The sequence below is a fragment of the Pleurodeles waltl genome, chromosome 4_2 (assembly GCF_031143425.1).
Source record: "Pleurodeles waltl isolate 20211129_DDA chromosome 4_2, aPleWal1.hap1.20221129, whole genome shotgun sequence".
Lineage (NCBI taxonomy): Eukaryota > Metazoa > Chordata > Amphibia > Caudata > Salamandridae > Pleurodeles > Pleurodeles waltl.
In genome coordinates, this window is record NC_090443.1 from 124,023,664 (window position 1) to 124,041,800 (window position 18,137).

General features: G+C 44.4%; 1 protein-coding gene across 2 annotated transcripts in view; it reads right to left on the reverse strand.

Annotated features, from left to right (window-relative positions):
* The window catches only part of TSPAN31 (tetraspanin 31), a 155,448-nt gene that overhangs the window by 67,362 nt on the left and 69,949 nt on the right, over positions 1-18,137 (reverse strand). For both annotated transcript variants that reach the window (XM_069230928.1, XM_069230927.1), the window contains one exon: positions 6,739-6,879. In XM_069230928.1, coding sequence (XP_069087029.1) covers positions 6,739-6,879 — 141 coding nt within the window. The remainder of the gene's footprint in view (positions 1-6,738; positions 6,880-18,137) is intronic.

Genomic DNA, 18,137 nt, shown 5'->3' on the forward strand with positions numbered 1-18,137 from the left:
TACTTTGAGCACAGGGAGGTATGGTGTTGAAATACGTGATGTAGAGAGGGTCTCACATAAAGAGCCCATAGAAGATGACTTTTCATTTAAGGGCATCTTGTGGAATGTGGCTATCCTACCAATAAACTGCTGGAAGGAAGTAGTGTCTGGAGGAGACAGCCTACTAGACTAAAGTTATGGGTTAGTATCAGGTTGTGGGTTGACATCATAAGCTGGCCAAGGATCAAAGGATTGTGGAGCATCAAGGATATCATCCCCTGTCCCATAACCACCAGTAAAAGGGTGGGGACCTCCGAAGGGTGATTTCTAGTGCGTCACCATGTGAATTGGGGGGTGAGATTTGAAGGTGGTGGAGGAGAGACTGGTGTAGGAGGATGTAAAGGACTGTAGTTTTTAATCAGTCCTCTTTCTTAGTTGCAGGCACATCGATGGCCTCTTCAAAAGAAAGTTGTTGTTTATGATAAAGAGGGCAAGGTAATAACAGTCTTTACCAAAATACGGCCTGTTTGCAGCTGTATGTGAATCTGCTTTTACCTGGCATCAAGTTACTCCTTAATTTTATGAATAATTGGTTTGACTGAGGCACTTGAGTCCGATTTTGGTGCCGATCTAGGAAGTTTTGGAGCCAAAGTGGTCTTGTGTCAAAATGGTTGATGCCAAAGCTGGGCTAGGCGCATTCTTTGATGCTGAAGTAGTTTGTGCTGAACGTATAGCAGAAGCAGTCAGTGCTGAAAGTGGAGCTGGTCGGCTTGGCAACAAGGTGGTCCACTTAGGTTTGTGCTTCGCTGCCGAGCCTGACAGCGGAGCATCAGGATCAGATTTTCTGTGCAAACCATGGCTTGCTGGCAATGGTGGCCTGGAAGCCTTCATTTCGGTGGAGCTTGGATGTTTTTTTAGGTGGTATGGCAGGGATATTTGTACTTGCAATATGCTTAACTGGAAGATTCTGCATTTCTAGGTCTCTCTCTACTTCGGAGTCAAGACCCTCGATGTAAAAGACCCCTGCAGCCGCAGAGGCCTCGTGGAGCTCTTCCTCCACTTGTCCAACATCCTGTGTTGGAAGATATCAGGTGTGTCTTCGACTCCCTGTCTCTGCATTTCCCTCCAACATGCTCTTCGGTCCCGTAGAGTCTTTAGACTGAAATGACTGGCACATCTCTCAGTCCACTTCTCTGGTCAAGAGACAGATGGTTCTTCTTTGGCCAACGCTTGGAACTCAAGGATTCTCATTAGATATGTGAAACAATGAAAGCGTAACAGATTGACATAATTTCGAGTTAATTGATATGCTAACTGTTGTCCGAGCCTCCACATACCCTGTACTGTTATGTGGTTGTGGTGTGTTCCACAACCCATGAGCGAGGTGCCCATGGTATAATAGTCACCTGTGGAAGTGGGTCAAGAAAAGGTCTGCCCAGCAACAAATTCTCATTGTTCCACTGTAGGAGGATGTGCTGAGTCATGAGCTCTATCAATTCTAGAACCTCCCTGTAACCCACTATTTAGGATGACTGCCTCGCTAGACACTCATGCAAAGGGGTGCATGTGCAGCCTTGCATGCAGGTTTATTGCAGTGCATAAAGCCATTATACCAACCTCACTTTGAGAGGCTGTGGTGTGTGAAAAACAAGCACCAACTTTTAAAACGCTATCACCCTCTCTTGGTTGTGGAAAGCCTTTCCCAAAACAGCATGTAAAATGACCCTAAAAAAAGCCTGATACTGCTGGCACTGGAGATTTTCTAGTTTTTATTTGAATGATTGCGAAACCTTACCTGCATTACAAGGACACTGCTATCTTAGTATGCTCTAGGCATTGCTCTTTGCTGTTACTCCTCATCAGTCAATCAATCAATCAATCAAATCAATCGTCTAGGTAGAGAAAGACATGCAATGATTTTCTGTGTAGGTGGACAGCCTGCTCGGCATTTCATTAACACCACTGGGCTGTAGTGATCCACCAACCAGAAATTTGAGCTGGTTGTCCCATTACCACACAGTGGTGATCAGCTGGGTGTATGGCGATGTGGAAATAGGTGTCATGTAGTCTACTTTTGAGGACAAACAGGATAACATCTGCAGGATAGTCATGTGGAAGTGCTCAAACAGAATGCTGTGTCTAGGATTGGCCATGGAGTCTCATCTTTTTGTGGGAATCAAGAAGTACAAGGAGTACATTCTTAAGCTTGATGGGCCTCTTGGCTAGGGCCACCAGCACTTCATCTTTTAGCTGTTACAGATGGTCACAAATGAGGATTTGCAGGGAGATGGTAGGTTTGGTGGTATTGGGGAACTCCATGAAGTACCCATGTTGTACCACTGAGACAGTCCATTTGCAGCAGGTAAGGTACTCCCACTGAGGAAGGAAAATCCTCAGTCTTCCCCAGAGAGCTGCAAGATCAAGTGCAAAGGTGAGGGAGTCACTTCTTAAAGGCAAAGGAGCCCTTGATGTAGCCAACTTTCTTATTGCATATACAGTTGCCACAGTGTCCACACCTGGCAAAAAACTTGGGTTCCTTTTCTACTTGAAAGGACAACTAGCAGAGATCTCCTGGTCTTTAAAAAAAGTTAAATGTTTTAGACCCTATCGTCTGCTGCTTCAGAAGGCACCTGGGTAGAGGGTGGTATCTGGAGAGCTATTAGGCTGAGCTGGCGATACTCCATGGTGCGGCTACCACATAGCCACACAAATCAATCCACTTGCTCTTGTTATCTTTGAATAGTGTCTCAAGTGACTTGCAGTGCCCCGTCCTCTGAGTAGTGTGACCCACTCTGTTTATTTTGACCAGGAGGTGGGAGGCAATGTGCGGGGCGGTGACAACTCAAGCCTTGAGCTAGACTTTAATGTGTTCTCCTGTAGTCTTAATCACGCTTCACAGCAATGTAAGGTATTGGACAGACACTTCATTCCTTGAGAGAGTCTCAACCAAGAAACTGTACTCTTGTACTACATGAAATTTCATGTTCTGGTGTTGTGCTGCCCTTTTTTTTTTTTTTCAACTGTACAGTATGCAGTGGTGGTATTTGGTGGGGGGGGGTGATTAGTGGGAAAATCACTGACGGGGTAGGGGGGTGGTCTAGGTCCAACTCATTCTGGGTGTTCATTCAGTAATCCTCTGAAAGATCATTCCCCTCCCTGGGTGTGTCAGGATCAGTTTGGATCCCAGGGATCCTACGTGCTGCCTTGGGGAAAGCCAGTTTGGACTAAATATAAGGAGTGTGATGACTGGGGTGTGTGAGGCAGCAGAGGTTCGGGATGTTGGTGTAGGACACCTAGCGGCAAGAAGTTGTGGTGGTGGGGGCTTGTGATCCTAATCTTCCTAGCTGGTGCAAGGCTTTGATGCATCTGTGGAAACTGCACCACAAATTTGGACCTTCTCCTTTTAGGGAATTAGGTGGGAACATTTGATTATTCCTGTAAGATAGGAGTGGTTAGGGTTTTCTTCACGGAGTGGGGTATGAAAACGTTCAGTCCAACAAAGCACCTCAGGAAGGCTGAAGGTGAATGAGACCGAGTCAGACCTGTAAGGAAAGGCCTCTTTCAGAGCTAATTTAGGGGGTGGGGGTGGGTCTGGGCATCCACTTTGACTCAAGATGGGTTGTTCAGGCCCTACTGGTCAAGATGGCATGGATGGGTGGCCCAGCGAGTTAACCCTGTCTGGGAGATTGCTCAGAGATGAAATGGCCTCTTCAGGTGAAAGGTGCCTTTTTGTACGAGGCACACATGAAAACCAGTGCCTTTTCAGACTGGGATCTGGGTCTGAAACCAGACTCCCTCCAGAGCAGTACTCAATCTTAACATGCGAGGGCTTTCATTCTCGAACCCCATGGGGTTGACCCTCAACAGTGAGGCCTTTCCCTGGAAGCATATGCTCAGGTGTCCCTGGAACACTTCTTCCTTGAGCTCTGCATTTGATGCATCAGAAGACATCACCTCTGGTCTCAGCTTTTCTTGTGCCCCTCTGTAGGCAAAGTTGAACCTGCCTCCTCCCCTTTGGTGCCAAAAATGCCCAGATCTGGTGTCTTGACTCCTGGGAATGCATTGTTTGGTGCGCTCAGAGGCAGTCGCAATAGTGTACGAGTCATCTTGCACCAGAAACCTGTGCTTTCAGAGCAGGCCGACTTGTGCTCAGGGGACAAGCAAAGGTTGTAGAACCTATGTTGCACTGCACTTGTGACAAAATTGGAAGAGTGTTCCCTCTAGAACACTCCAACATTCTTTAAAAGTAAACCTTAAGGAAGCACATTGAGTCTGCTCCAATGTGAGGTCCCTTGGTCACAGTCTACCAAAGATATCTTGTCGCTGCAATAGAAGGGCTTGTTGGCTGGCACCAAAATTAGTCACAGAACTTTTCCCATGGCTGATGCCAAAGTCCCAACATCTGGTACCGTATGAAACAGCCAATAAGCAACATTGGTCATGGAACTGACATTCAAATATTCAAACCCGTTGATGGAAAAAAAAAATCTGAAGTGGATTGTTTTTCCAAGGGAACTGTGGGCTAAGGGTACAGTTACAACAGGTCTTCTAAATTGAAAACTGTTTCAAAGAAAAACAACTTGTAAATGTCTGCTCAACACTAGATGGAAAGAGTATGCAGAACAAAATTAGCTACAGCCACAATATACCAAGCAAAGGACAACATAAGGAATATTGGGACACAAAGACAAGAAGAAAATAGCTTGTGTTACACACGTAGGACCATCATTTGTAACAACTTACCCAGAGCACAGCATGTTTGACTTACTCTCCTGCGTTTCTGCAAATTGCACACACCTCATGCAATCAGTATTTAATTTCCTCAGGCCCATTTCCTGATCCTACCAATCATTTGCATAAACCCATATACCCACTTTTAAAGTAATCTACCACAAAGGAACTGAGGCAAACGCATGGTATGGTTTAACTGAGAGAACATGGCCAAGAACTATCAATAACAAATATCAACCACAAAATTAATCACTAACATTGCTTCTGGAGCAGCTTGCTGTTTGACGTAAAACGCTTAATTGCTCATAAAGGGTACCAAAGGCGATATAATGAAAATATCCTGCAAGCATCTGTTCATAGAGTACATTGCTATAGATTCACATACTCCGCAAACTCCTCACATCACATGTTGGGCTAGGACTGCTAGCTTTTCTTTGAATGCCACAGGATGCACTGTGACTCAGCCCTTAGCGGGCAATGCCCATGCGCACAGAATCCATTTCAGATTGTTTTTTGCACAGCTGGCGATAGTAAGTATGATTTGGCAAGTATGATGTACCATGTGTGTAGTGAAAGGAGGTTTAAGTGATAAAGAGCTGCAAGTGGAGCCTGATGCTTCCGTGGAGGAGGAATCAACTGCACTACACTTCACAGATGTTTACAGTGTAACATTTTCCACTTGTAGCATGGGTTACTGTAGAAAAAACATGCTCTGCATCAACTACAAGCAGTACTCCGTACATGTGTTGGCTAGCATGCAGATGTCTGAATCAAAGTCCTTGGGGCTGTTTGGCCAACCATCTCCTACAGGTGGGCCAAGATAGCGATACAATAGTGCTTAGTGAATGTTGGTGGGGTTTACCAAGTGGTTGCCTTAAATATGTCAGATTGGATGATATTGCCTATAAAGGCCATGGTTGCTGCTTTCTTGCTTATAGAGTGTGCCAGGGGGTGGGGGCAACAGCGCGGGCTCTTGTATTGAAAAATAGGAAAGCCTTTGTGAGGTTTTGCTAACACTATTAACTAATCTGAACTGCAGAAGGGCTTAGCCCTGTTGATGTAATACATGAGAGGACATTTAACATCTAGGGTCTCTGCTAGAGTCTCTGGTTGAGGGAAGATGACTGGCAGATATATACTTTAATTCACACGAAAAGGGAAAATTACTTTGGGGAGGAGTATTGGTTTGGTTCTGAGAATGACCCTGTCCCTATGGACATGAATGAAGGGTTCTTGGAGTACGAGAGCCTGCAACTTACCAATACATCTGAGGAAAGTTATGGCTACGAGGAAACCTATTTTCTTGGGAAGGAAATACAATGGGCAAGAATACAAGGGTTCAAAGGGCAGACCCGTGATCCTAGTAAGGACCACACCAAGGTTCCATAAAAGGGTGAGTGGAACATTGGGAGGTAAGAATCTTGAGACCTTCTATAAAGTCTTTGTTTACTGGGATAGAAAAGGGAAAGAAGTGTTCCCTGATTTGCATGTATACAACCACAACAACTAGATGTAGCTCTATTGAAGTGTAGGCAAGGCCTGATTTTTGAAGATTAAGATAACCAGTGACACCCTGGACAGTAGGCTTAAGAGGCCTACTTGCAAATCTGAAAATAAAGTACTCCACACAAAACTACAGCCAGTGCAAGAACGGCAAATGCAACAATATATTGACATGACTAACAGCAGAAAACCATATTCCATTTTGTACGCACAGTCCTTTTTGTAAGGCCATTGCACGGGCAAGACTAGAGCAAGAGATAGTGAAGTTTGTCATCACTAGCAGCAACAACGTTTAACAGATAGCCAGTAAACAATATGAAAACCCCAGACATAACCTACTTGGCACTTGCTAACTGGTTATTTACACATTTCTCTCTCCCTTCCAAACACATTGCTAAAGTCACCGTTTACTGCCTAATTGCCATCTCATAACTAGGTCATTCTTCCAAAAATCCAGGCCTGATCACCTCCTCTCTCCAATCTACAAGAGGTTCGGCACTGTGTCATGCGTTTCCTTTTACTCACCACAGGGCAGGAAAGAAAATCCTTCTGGAACTGCTCCGTATGGTTTGAGTCGTTCACCAGACCACAGCAGTGGAGTGTGTTCTCCAGTTCAATCTTGGTGTTGTTACTCATCTTTGCCCAGGTTGCGTTAAGGAGTTGTTCCTGTTTTAAATAAAATAAAACATTAAAAAAAAAAAAAAATACATAAAAAAACATTTAAAAAAAAAAAAAAAAAAAAAAAAAAAAAAACTGTCCCTCTCCCAGAAACACACACAATGAGCAGTCAGTTCAAGGAGGAGTTCCTATACTGGAAATGTGTGTCCTGGAATTTACTGTAAGGTCTACTGGCCAAGTAACACTTCAAAACATCACTAATACGCATCTCCATGAAAGTGGATAGTCTACACAAAAATATTGTGTGAAATGTATTTTAAAGTCTTTGCCCTGATTTTAATCTTTCGTGCTGTGACCACTTTGAGGATCTAACTGGCTGATTTGATGACAACTGTAAATGTTTCTCTAAATTAGAGAGCATTGCAGGATGGAATCTACAAATTAAATATATCATCAAAATCAGGTTCCAAAAATGGTAGGCTCAAGACGACAAACACAAATAAAACGTCCGAGCAAAACAATTAGCAACCTGGCCTGTCTAACAGCACAGTAGCACGTTTTTAGATTCCTTCTGAATATCTCTAGTGTTCATCACCGAATACAAGAACATGTGCACTTGCTGGAGTCAAGGAATTTCAGCCCAGCAACTCTGCTCATCTTTAGAGACTACATTCTAGGAAGGAACATAAGATTCTCCACCCCCCCCCTCCCCACCCCCCTCACTATAGCGATGTATGTAGCATGCTACTAACCACACTCCGGTTGCATCACAGAGCTTTAGAGGCGTGGGTTCATATTAAGGTTAGAAGAGTGCTTTACAAACCTGGTGACGTAGAACCAAGCAGCCCATAGGGTAAAGAAGGATACAGGATTGTGTCACAAAACACGACAAAGCCTTAAAAGAACAGAGCCTTGGGAAGGGGTGGCCTGAATCCCAAGGAAGATGGCAGCTCTACTGTGAACTCAGACAACCCTCCCTTCTCCAAATATGAGCTGCCCTACACAATAAAAATTGAGTTTTTCACCCACAAAATGCGGATCTACAGTCAGTGTGCAATATTTGGAAATTATAGGATCCGATGGTGAAGGTTTGACTTGGATCTGGCACTCCACTTTGAACAACACCCTTCAATCAAAATGACACGACTCCTCAACACCCATCGACTGCTGCTCTTAGCTCCAAGGTAATCTCTGGAGCAGCCTGAGCAGGAGTCCAATTATCAGCACCCGAGCTGCTGTGTCACCTGAGAGCAGCAATGAATAATATGAGATTCCCTGGACACGCTTGGCACTAATGCAATCTGCTGAGAGTTGGAGCCTCAACCTGCATTGCACAACATAGTGATGCCTGCACAGTAGTCACAGCAATAGGCCCCGGCCTCCACTACAAACTACTTTTAACAACCTCAACCATACTGGCAGTAGTGCTCTCTGGAGATCCATACGCCTACCCACGCCGATCACCAGACTGACTGGAAAAGTCAGCACCGTCTACCATAATCTTTCTGGAGCAATGAAGCCCCAAAGTGTAATGCATCACCTTCATAAGGTGCTCTGAAAGATGATCTGCTTGGCCTGTGCCTTCCTTCAAAACTAGGTCAAACCGCTCTCCAAGAATGCTTATCTTCAAACCACTGAGATACCAGCACACAGAGCAAGTCCTAGCACACATGCAAAAAGCAAAGTCAATCGTACGGAACAGAGCAAAAATATCCCCATGTCAAGACCTTGCCAGTGACACAAACTAGAAGATGTATTGCCCTCTGTGGCACACTATCGGAGAGGTCAGTCCAACATGCTTTTACTAGGCCTGCTAAAATCAGAGAACTAATGCGCTGCATCTTGGTAGACAATTCTGAACACATCCACAACCACTATGGATAAGTGAACACCTGCTAAACCCAGTACTGCCGCAACTGAACCAAACGCACACCTTCAAGGCAGTTTCAAAAACATCTGTGATCTAATATGTGCATCCATTACTAATGTCTCACCCACAATTGCATCTCAGCTGCATCACTGTAAAAACACCACGTGCTGTGTTACAATAACCACTATGCAATTATGCGGTTATAAGATTACAAAATACATAAAGTTCTTTATACACCTCACTACTTCAAAATCCACTCAGTACACCAATACCTACAATCACTGTCATACACATCAATCCATCCTACCTATAAAATCTAAGCCTGCTAACATGCGCCTAACTGCATTTAGCAACGAACAACTGGCTGAGAGGCTAAAACAAACACTGTGGCCTTTCATTATTTTGTTGATGCGAGGGCCTTTATTATGTTTTTTTTTTTTGGGGGGGGGGGGGTGGGGGGAGAAGGCAACTTCCTGTATCTTCCCCACAGTTCCAATGTTTATATCTGTTTTCTGGGTGAGATTTCAGGAGGTGAGGTGGGAGGATTACGGGTATTCTGGTGTCTTGATTTTTGTTTCCTTTTCTCTCTCTTCCTCCTTTTATTTCTTCCTTCACATCAGGAGAACATGTTATGTCACACTGGGACATGCTGGCACCTACAGCAGCTTCCAGATTCCAAGATTACTGCAATATCTGTTGCATCAATCAAGAGTCTACAATGGCTGAACGATTGGAGCCCCTGTTATCAGAACGTACCCTTTTTAAATCTTTGCATACTTTTAAACACTGATCTATATGTCTTTTACATCAACTATGCCGGATCATAAGGTGTTCTCACTACACACCAAAAGCCTTAACCAAAAAGGCTACCACTTTAAACTATAAAGTGATAGGTCTTCTTGCAAGAACCAAAAATTAGTTATATGAAGTGTTAAATGTAAGCTAAAGCAGGGCTGGAGACATTACATCTTCAAAAACAATTAGGGAAAAAAAACAGCGTACAAAACGTCACAAACCAACAACAGAAACAATCTTGATCTAGAACTACAAATGTGTAACCTTGATGATGCAATTAGGTACTCTGAACTTGAAAAATGACTTGGCGCAAGAACGACAAATCACTCAAAGTGAATGATGTAGAAGAATTAGAGAAACGCAGAACCCGCCCCCCCCCCCCCCCAACTATTGCCACCCCTCCTACCCCCCGGAAAAAAACAAACTCATGTGCCCCAATGGTTTTTGAGACACACTAAATTGCTACAACAGAGGCTTAATAAGACTGATGGCAAGGAAAACAAAATGAATCCTTAACTCGACAGTTTGACTAAAGATACATTGCTTGAATGACCGCATTAGCACTCAAAACACCTCAACCATCTAGACGCCTTTAAACACAAGTATGACAAACAAAATCATCAGCAAACACACCCACCGACTGGTCCAAGCATGAAAAGATAATAACATTGTACTACCTAAACAAAGCCGGTAAGGCAGTAGCACCCTACTTAAAATTCTAAAGAAAATCTTCTCAGTGAGCTCACTGGGTTTATTTTAAGACTTTTACACCTCTCTATGAAGCTAACAAATCTAGCAAAGCAGAAAATTGTACCAGGTCCCCGACTGATGTCAGGATCAATAAAGCCAACGAAGTAGATAGACTCACTTTAACCAGACAAGAAGATAATAAAAAGATCCTGGATGACATCTCTGCTATACAAGCAGCAAAGCCAGAGGCCCAGGTGGCTTTCTGATCACCTTCGACAAAAGATTCCCTGAAACAATCAACCTTCTTGAAGCAACCTTAAATAGTTTTATTATCAAGGGCAAAGTGATGGGAACAGCTACAAAAGTAACAACTGAAGTTATACCCAAGGAGGGAAAAATCAATGGTACCCAAAGAACTACAGGCGGATTTTGCTAATTAACAGAAGCAAAGATGTATGCCAAAGTCTTAGCAATAAAGATGGAAAAAATAATTAATTCACCCCTCAAAACCTAGCTTTGTTAAAAGCAGACTGGCCAATGACAACATATGTGCCTTTTGCCACATTACAGAGAAGACACCACCTCTCTAGCTTTCCATCAATAGCAATTGATATATACGTGGAAAAGGCCTTTGACAGTCTCCTGGCCTTATCCATGTGCCTTACTACATCAATACCAATCTGGGCAAGATTTTATCAAAATGTCAATGGTCTTATATGGACGCACAAAGATGAGGGAGTTCAAAACAATGCATTCTCTCAGACTTCTCTGCAAAGCACTCGGCAAGGATGCCCACTGTTCCCTTTGCTGTTTCTCTTAGCGACTGACTTCCTACTTCAATTAACAATTGACTGCCTAAACACTGAAGTAATTAAGTTCAGATCTGGCTCAATGAAAACAGTAGCATATGCAGATAATATCCTAGTCTTCCCCTTGGAGGCCAATTGATCAATCCTAGTGTTACTGGATATTATCGGTGAATGTAACATTTCAGGCTTCAGTCTAAACAAATAAAAATCACAAGTCTTTCACCTAAACCCTTGGTGCCACCCTACCTGCATTGTAAACGATCATATACTGGCAACAAAAATACATGAAATACTTTAGGTAAAGGGTTCTTAAACTATCTACAGGAATCCATCACCTACAATGATTAAAAACAACCTTTGCAGAATTAAAAGACATAGGCGGTAAAAGCCGCTTACCGCCGTGCAGAAGACCGCCAACACACTGCCGCGGCATTCCGCCACGGTCATTATGACCCACAGCTCGGAATCTGCCAAAATCCAGACACCCACACAAGTCCGCCACACCAAAGGTCAGTGATAACTGGCAATAACAATACCTCCACCGTCACGCCAACAGGAATACGCCCACACTATCACGACACACGAATCCACGCGGCATCTTTCAACCGTGGTATTCCATTGGCGGTACACACTGCTGCGCTCAAAATACACACACATTTACAAAACACAACCACATTGGACAATTCCAAATACACACACCCGATACACAAACACACACCACTCCCACACATCCAATACAATATAAAACACACACCCACAAACCCTTACGACCACAATTGCGACTGAGGCCAGAGAGAGACACCACCATATACAAACTAGCACCCACAGGCACTCAACACCATCAATCACACAACATCCACGCACCTCACACAACACACCTCTAAATATCACCCCACACATCACAACACACACCACCCCACACATCACCCACACCACCCCATGGCACCGCAAAGACACCCAGGTTCTCTGAGGAGGAGCTCAGGGTCATGGTGGAGGAAATCATCCGGGTAGAGCCACAGCTATTCGGATCACAGATGCAGCACACCCCCATAGCTAGGAAGATGGAGCTATGGCGAAGAATTGTGGACAGGGTCAACGCAGTGGCACAGCACCCAAGAACTAGGGATGACATCAGGAAGAGGTGGAACAACCATATCTGGAGGTGTCCAAGTAGGCGAGCAGCAGCGTTCTGCACCACCTGAAGTTTCTTTATAACATGCAAAGGAGAGCTCAGGAGCAGTATGTTACCATAATCGAGACATGAAAGTATCAGAGCCCGAGTAAGAAGCCTTTTGGCTGAAAATAGAAGTAATTTAAAGATTTTCCTAAGGGTTCTTAGAAAACTGAAATAGGTAGCTGCCAGTTTCTTAGAATGGCATTCCATTGCAAGGTGCGGGTCTAGCCAAAAGCCCAAGCTTTTTATGGAATCTTTAGGCGGAGGTAGATTCTTAAGCAAGTTCTCTGCTAAGGATAGGGACCTAAGTAAGGAAGGATTCCCAACGATCATAACTTTTGTTTTGCCATCGTTGAGCTTAAGCTTGCTCTCTATCATCCATCTGGAGATATCTGAGAGACAGGAAGATAAGGTAGCCTGTTCTTGGGTATTCTTAGCAGAGAAAGAGTAGACCAACTGAGTATCGTCAGAACTGATGGCAGAGGTTTAGAAAAAAAAAAAAAAAAAAAAAAAAAAGAACAATCTAGGACTTGAAAGGACTTGTCCTTCAGGAAGTCAGAGAGCCACTCTTATGGGGTCCCTGAAAAGCCCATCCGAGAGATTCTCTGAAGGAGAATATTATGATCTACAGTATCGAATGCAGCACTCAGATCCAAAAGGATAATTGCTGCGTAGCAACCTGAATCCAAGCGTTGACTGGTGTCCACTGTAACCGCCAACAGGGCAGATTATGTGCTATGCAAAGGTCGGAGTGTGATGAAGATTGTGATCCTCGAGAAAGCCTGAAATTTGTTTGTTAACATGTTTTTCGATAATTTTAGATTTTATGGGCAGAAGGGCAATTGGTCTATAATTGCTCAATGACCTAGGATCAAGCCTAGGCTTTTTTTAATAAAGGTTTGATGACAGCATGTTTCTAGTTTTGTGGAAGCTGACCAGGTGAGAGAATTATTGAGAATCCTAGTTAGAACAGGTACAATGACATCCACGCCGAGGTTTAATATAGACGGTGGGGCCGAATCAAGGGAAGAGCCTGATTTTATAGTGCGTAGGAGATCGCGAACTAGGTTCTCAGTCAGAGGCTGAAACGCTATGAAAGTGACATTTGAAGGGTCGTGAAATGCCATAGTGGCTTCTTGTGCAGAGAGGTGGGAGAAGCCTCATTGAATATCAAGACTTTTTCATGAAAGAAAGCTGCCAAATTGTTACTGTGCTCCGAAGATGCTTGAATTGGGCTGCAAGGAGAAGGGTCTGGAGTTAATTCTTTAAAATTTTTAAAGATTTCTTTAGGAGAATTGAAAGATTGTTCTATTCTGGCAGCATAGAACAGCCCTTGTGCGTTTTTTAATTTCCGCATGATAGTCTCGAATTGCTGCCCTATATTTACATTTAGTCATTGTCATAGAAAGGAACTGGAGAAAAACCTAACTGTTTACATATCTTTTTATGTTGCCGTATTTTAGGAGAAAACCCAAGAGGACTTCTTGGTACACGCAATGTTGTGGATGGTACTACAGTGTCCAGGGAGTTGGAAATCCATTCATTAAATGTTGACGCCAAGCAAGTCTCATTAGTAGTGGAGAACGGCCGATGAAGTTCTAAACTATCTATCCAGTGTTTGTGACTTAACTTAGACCAGGAGCGATGGGTGGTAGTGCTAGATGGGGACTGTGGGGATGCAGGGGTAGGAGGGAGTGAAAGAGAAATTAGATAGTGATCCGTCCAAACTAGAGGGAATAGAGGCAAAACCGAAAGGTTTGACAAATTACTGAACACCAAGTCGATGGTGTGTCCTTTGATATGAGTGGGGCCTTGGATCAACTGTGGCAGATCTAAAGCTGCTAGATCCGTCAGAGTGTTTTGCCAGTTTTTTATATTCATCATCAACGTGAATATTAAGATCACCCAAAAAGGTGAAGTTAGAGTTCCTACAGGCAAAATCTGATATTAGTTCTGGTAAAGCCTGAGGAAATTTCCTCTCCGGACCAGGAGGACGATAAATTAATGTTCCGGAAAGAGTAAAGGTAGGATTGATTGTTAACGAGAAAAAGAGACTTTCACAGTCTGGAATAAGACACATTTTGGGTAGTACAATTCATAGCATTTTTAACAATGATTGCGATTCCACTTCCTTTGGAGAGAGGTCTGTCTAATCGGTGTATATGATAATCATGGGGAAGAACCATAGCTATATCGGGACCAGAGTCCTCTGATAGCCAGGTTTCTGGTAGAAATAACACCTTTGGAGCATGATCTATTAATAGTGAGAAAATATGGAGTTTATGAGCAGGCAGGAAACGACAGTTGAGTAGAAGGATTTGGCAACCGCCACCAAAGCTGTTCCACTGCTAGAATGGGAAAATTAAACAAGGGAGACCAGTGACACATTGCAATATATAATAGGGGAGTCAGGATTTAAAGAGTGTCTACTGAGGTGAGAAGTGTCCTTCCGGATAGCTAACAGTTGAGAAGCTGAGTAGACTAAGCTTTTGGGAGAGCCCTGGGTAGCATTCCTGGTCCCTGGTCTCGATAGGGTGCAGACGGGCTTGCCTTCGGCGCGCCAGCAGCACATCCGCTGAATGCTCGCTTCATCAAACCCTTTATAGTGGACCGGAGCTGCAGGCAAGAAAGACTGGACTGCCTCCCAAAATGGCAGCTCTAGTTGGAACAAGCAGGAGGGTGGAAAATGGCCATTTTAGTGAGGAGATGAGTGTCAAAATGCCACTGAACACAGGCATGTAAAAACAGGTTAAAATATCAGTAAAACAATCTCAGTATTAGAAGGTAAGTAGGCAACACAACGATTATGCAAAATGTGTTAGGGAAGGTCAAAATACCTTTAGCCTAGTGATCTAGGTTTAGCTGGATACGGTGGAAGGCATCAACCAATATCTATAGTGCTTGCGAAGGATCTGTTAAGACTATTTTCCCAAGTTTAATATACAAACATCTCATCAGGCCTTCTTGTTTGCATGGACACTAGTAAGGACATGGCAACCATTGGGAGCGTGAAATGACTGCTACTGAAGTCCCACACATGCAATGGAAACACCAATCACACCAAGGACTGAAGTATTAGTGTGTCCTTGGTGCCATCACTAGATGGCAGTGCATCATGCTCTGGACTATTTTGCTAGTGTAGCGAATGTTTCACAAAAGATCTCCCAAAACTGATATTTAGTACACAATATATATGACATTTTCCATTTACACCCAATGACACAGCCCCTCTCTCCCCAACCAATGAATCAAACCCTACCAGAGGTGAACGAGGAACTAAATTGTTTACTTTTCAAACACGTTTGTGTTCCTCGTGGTTCCGGGGTCGGGCATAATGCGGGACCCGGCGGAATGGTTGGGGGCAGTTTTGGGAAGCAGCCTGTCTGGGGCCACCAAACCTTTCAAGGGGACCCCATTCGCCCAAGACCAATGAAGATCTGTGAGGTATGGGAGAGACTCTGGGGATGCTCCTCACATTTCCTGAAACACCACTTGCTCCAGGAAGCCCACTAAACACTGGGCTACTGGCCAGATCAAAGGACACCTCACCACAGCTTCACCCAGCAATCACCGGGGAACCTCTGAAATCTACACTGCACATGATAGGGGCTGAGATTGACAGTTACCAGCACCCTGTGGTAGAATAAAGTTGGGAGGGACAAAGCAGACTACTTTTTCTTGATGACAGAAGGCGAGGGGGGCCTCTCGACAGGCCTTTTTGTGTTCGTGCTGCTTCTCCTGGTAGGCCCTCACATCTCGGGCCAATATGTCAGTTGTGGTAATCCCATGCAGGCCCTCTCAAAAGGGGCTGTGACAGTCATGCAAGAGGCAGGTCACTTCCACTTGTTGTGACACTCAAGTACTTTGTGATGATGCCTTGTCCTTCAACACCACTTTTTATTTGGAGATATGGGCCCTCTGCTTTCCTACTTAAAGTTCAGGCACACTGCTTGCCCCCTTTAATATTTTAGTGTATTGTGTTGGTTGATTTAAAGCATCTCACTTTTTTTTTTAACCTTCATTTTAGTTTCTCATTGGCAGCTGTCGGTGTGGATGCACAAACACGCAACAGGAGCTCCAGTTTGATATTTACTTTGATCCCCCTCTTTTTTTTTTTATTTCTTTCCTAGATGTTCAACATGAAGAGAACAGCAACACACCCCCTTCCTGCCATATGTCTGCAGCCTACTTAAAACTGCAACCTGCACAGCTGCTCCAGTGGTATGAAGAAAAGGGGGTGGGTGTTAGGGGTGCAAAGGTAAAGGCACCTGCATTCACCCACGCCCTGCCTGGGGACAAAGCAGAAAAAGATGGCCCTGCAGCCTCGTTTCGCACAGTCTATGGCTACAAATTCTTTTTCTTCTGTAATCAGCTCAGGTCTCCAACACATGTGGAAAGTTCCATCTCATTCACCTAAGACAAGTGCTGGCGGTGCAGCTCGTTTACCTCCTCCCATCTGCCAGCCCCTGTACCCTGTATCCCACCCGTTTCTGTTACTTACAAATATCCTGCACACTCCAATCCCTTACGCCATCTAATAATACTCCTGCATGATGTGTGCTCGCTCCCCAGAACATTCATGCAAAATCCAACACTTGATCCAGGATTCACATTTTGAATTTTGATATTTTTTTTTTTCACCAAAAAACGGCTCAGACAGCTCAGGCTCGGATATTACCCACACTCCTGGGCAGACCTATACAAAATCTCAACCACCCTGATAAACTAGGTGTCTACAAGGACTATTTCCATTTCTGTGATCTGTATTTCACCTTTCTCTGCTGCAGAGTTTGTCTTTCAAATAAATCGGATACCCTTTCTTGCACAGGGACATTTACTCTCATCAGCCACCTTGACCATATGCCCATTTTGTCACCCCTTTGCTTTCTGTTAAGAAATCTTAATATCTGGCTTCAGGGTGACAAGCAACCTAGTACTCAAGCTGTTCTCCTCCCCTCGTTCCCTAGAATGGCCATCTTCTGGGTCCCATTGTCCCAGAATGACCTTATCTCAACACAACATAATAATGATCTTCCTGTAGGATGATCCTATCACTTTGGGACCCATTTTATGCTCCATCTCCAACCTCCCCTCCCCCCCAAAGCTACCATGGTTTTCTCCCCTCTGGATCCCAAAACTAAGCACTGCTGGAATAAAATTAGTCTTGATCAATTCTCAGAGCCCTGCCTCACTGCAAAAGTCAATCTACAGACTTACTTGACATTAACATTGCTAACTTTCTCCCATCTGAGGTGCAGTACAGTGAAACAACCTTTCCCAGTTTCATGAGGGTCTATTTTCACTTTTTAGAGTTGTTGGACCTGGCCCTTTTCAGAGGTTCATCCCCAAACTTTTTGCCTTCCTGATTTTTTCTGACCCTCTTTTTGACGTAGGTCTCTGGGCACTTTACCACTGCTGATCAGTGCTCTCACTTTTAAACATGGTATGATTGGCTTACACCTGATTGGCACATTTAATTTACCTGCAAGTCTCTTGTACAGTGGTATCCCTATACCCAGGGCCAGTAAATAAAATGCTACTAATAGGCCAGCAGCGCAGCTTGCGTCACCCACAGAAGTAGCCTCTCAAACCTGTCTCAGGCCTGCAGCACACCCTTGAGGATGCCCCAGGGTACTAGCAGACCTCAGCTTTGGAGACCTCCCTGCCACGACCTGAGCTGCAACACAAAACAAAGCTAGCCGTCCTGAAGGCGCCAGGAGTTAGGAGGCTACGGACGCCTGCCGGTCGGGCAGGATGAAGGAGCTGCGTGCCTCCAAGCCAGGAGGCTTGAGCACCGGAGTCGCGGTTCGAAGGAGAGGCAGAGCTGGCTGGATCTGCAGAGGCCTCCTCTAACCATCCTAGGAGAACCAGAGTGAGCTCAGCAGTCCCCTGGATGCTGTTGTAGCGCAGGGTCGAGAGAGGCTACCCCAGGACCAGCTCCCGACACGGGGAGACCGGGGAAGGTCTT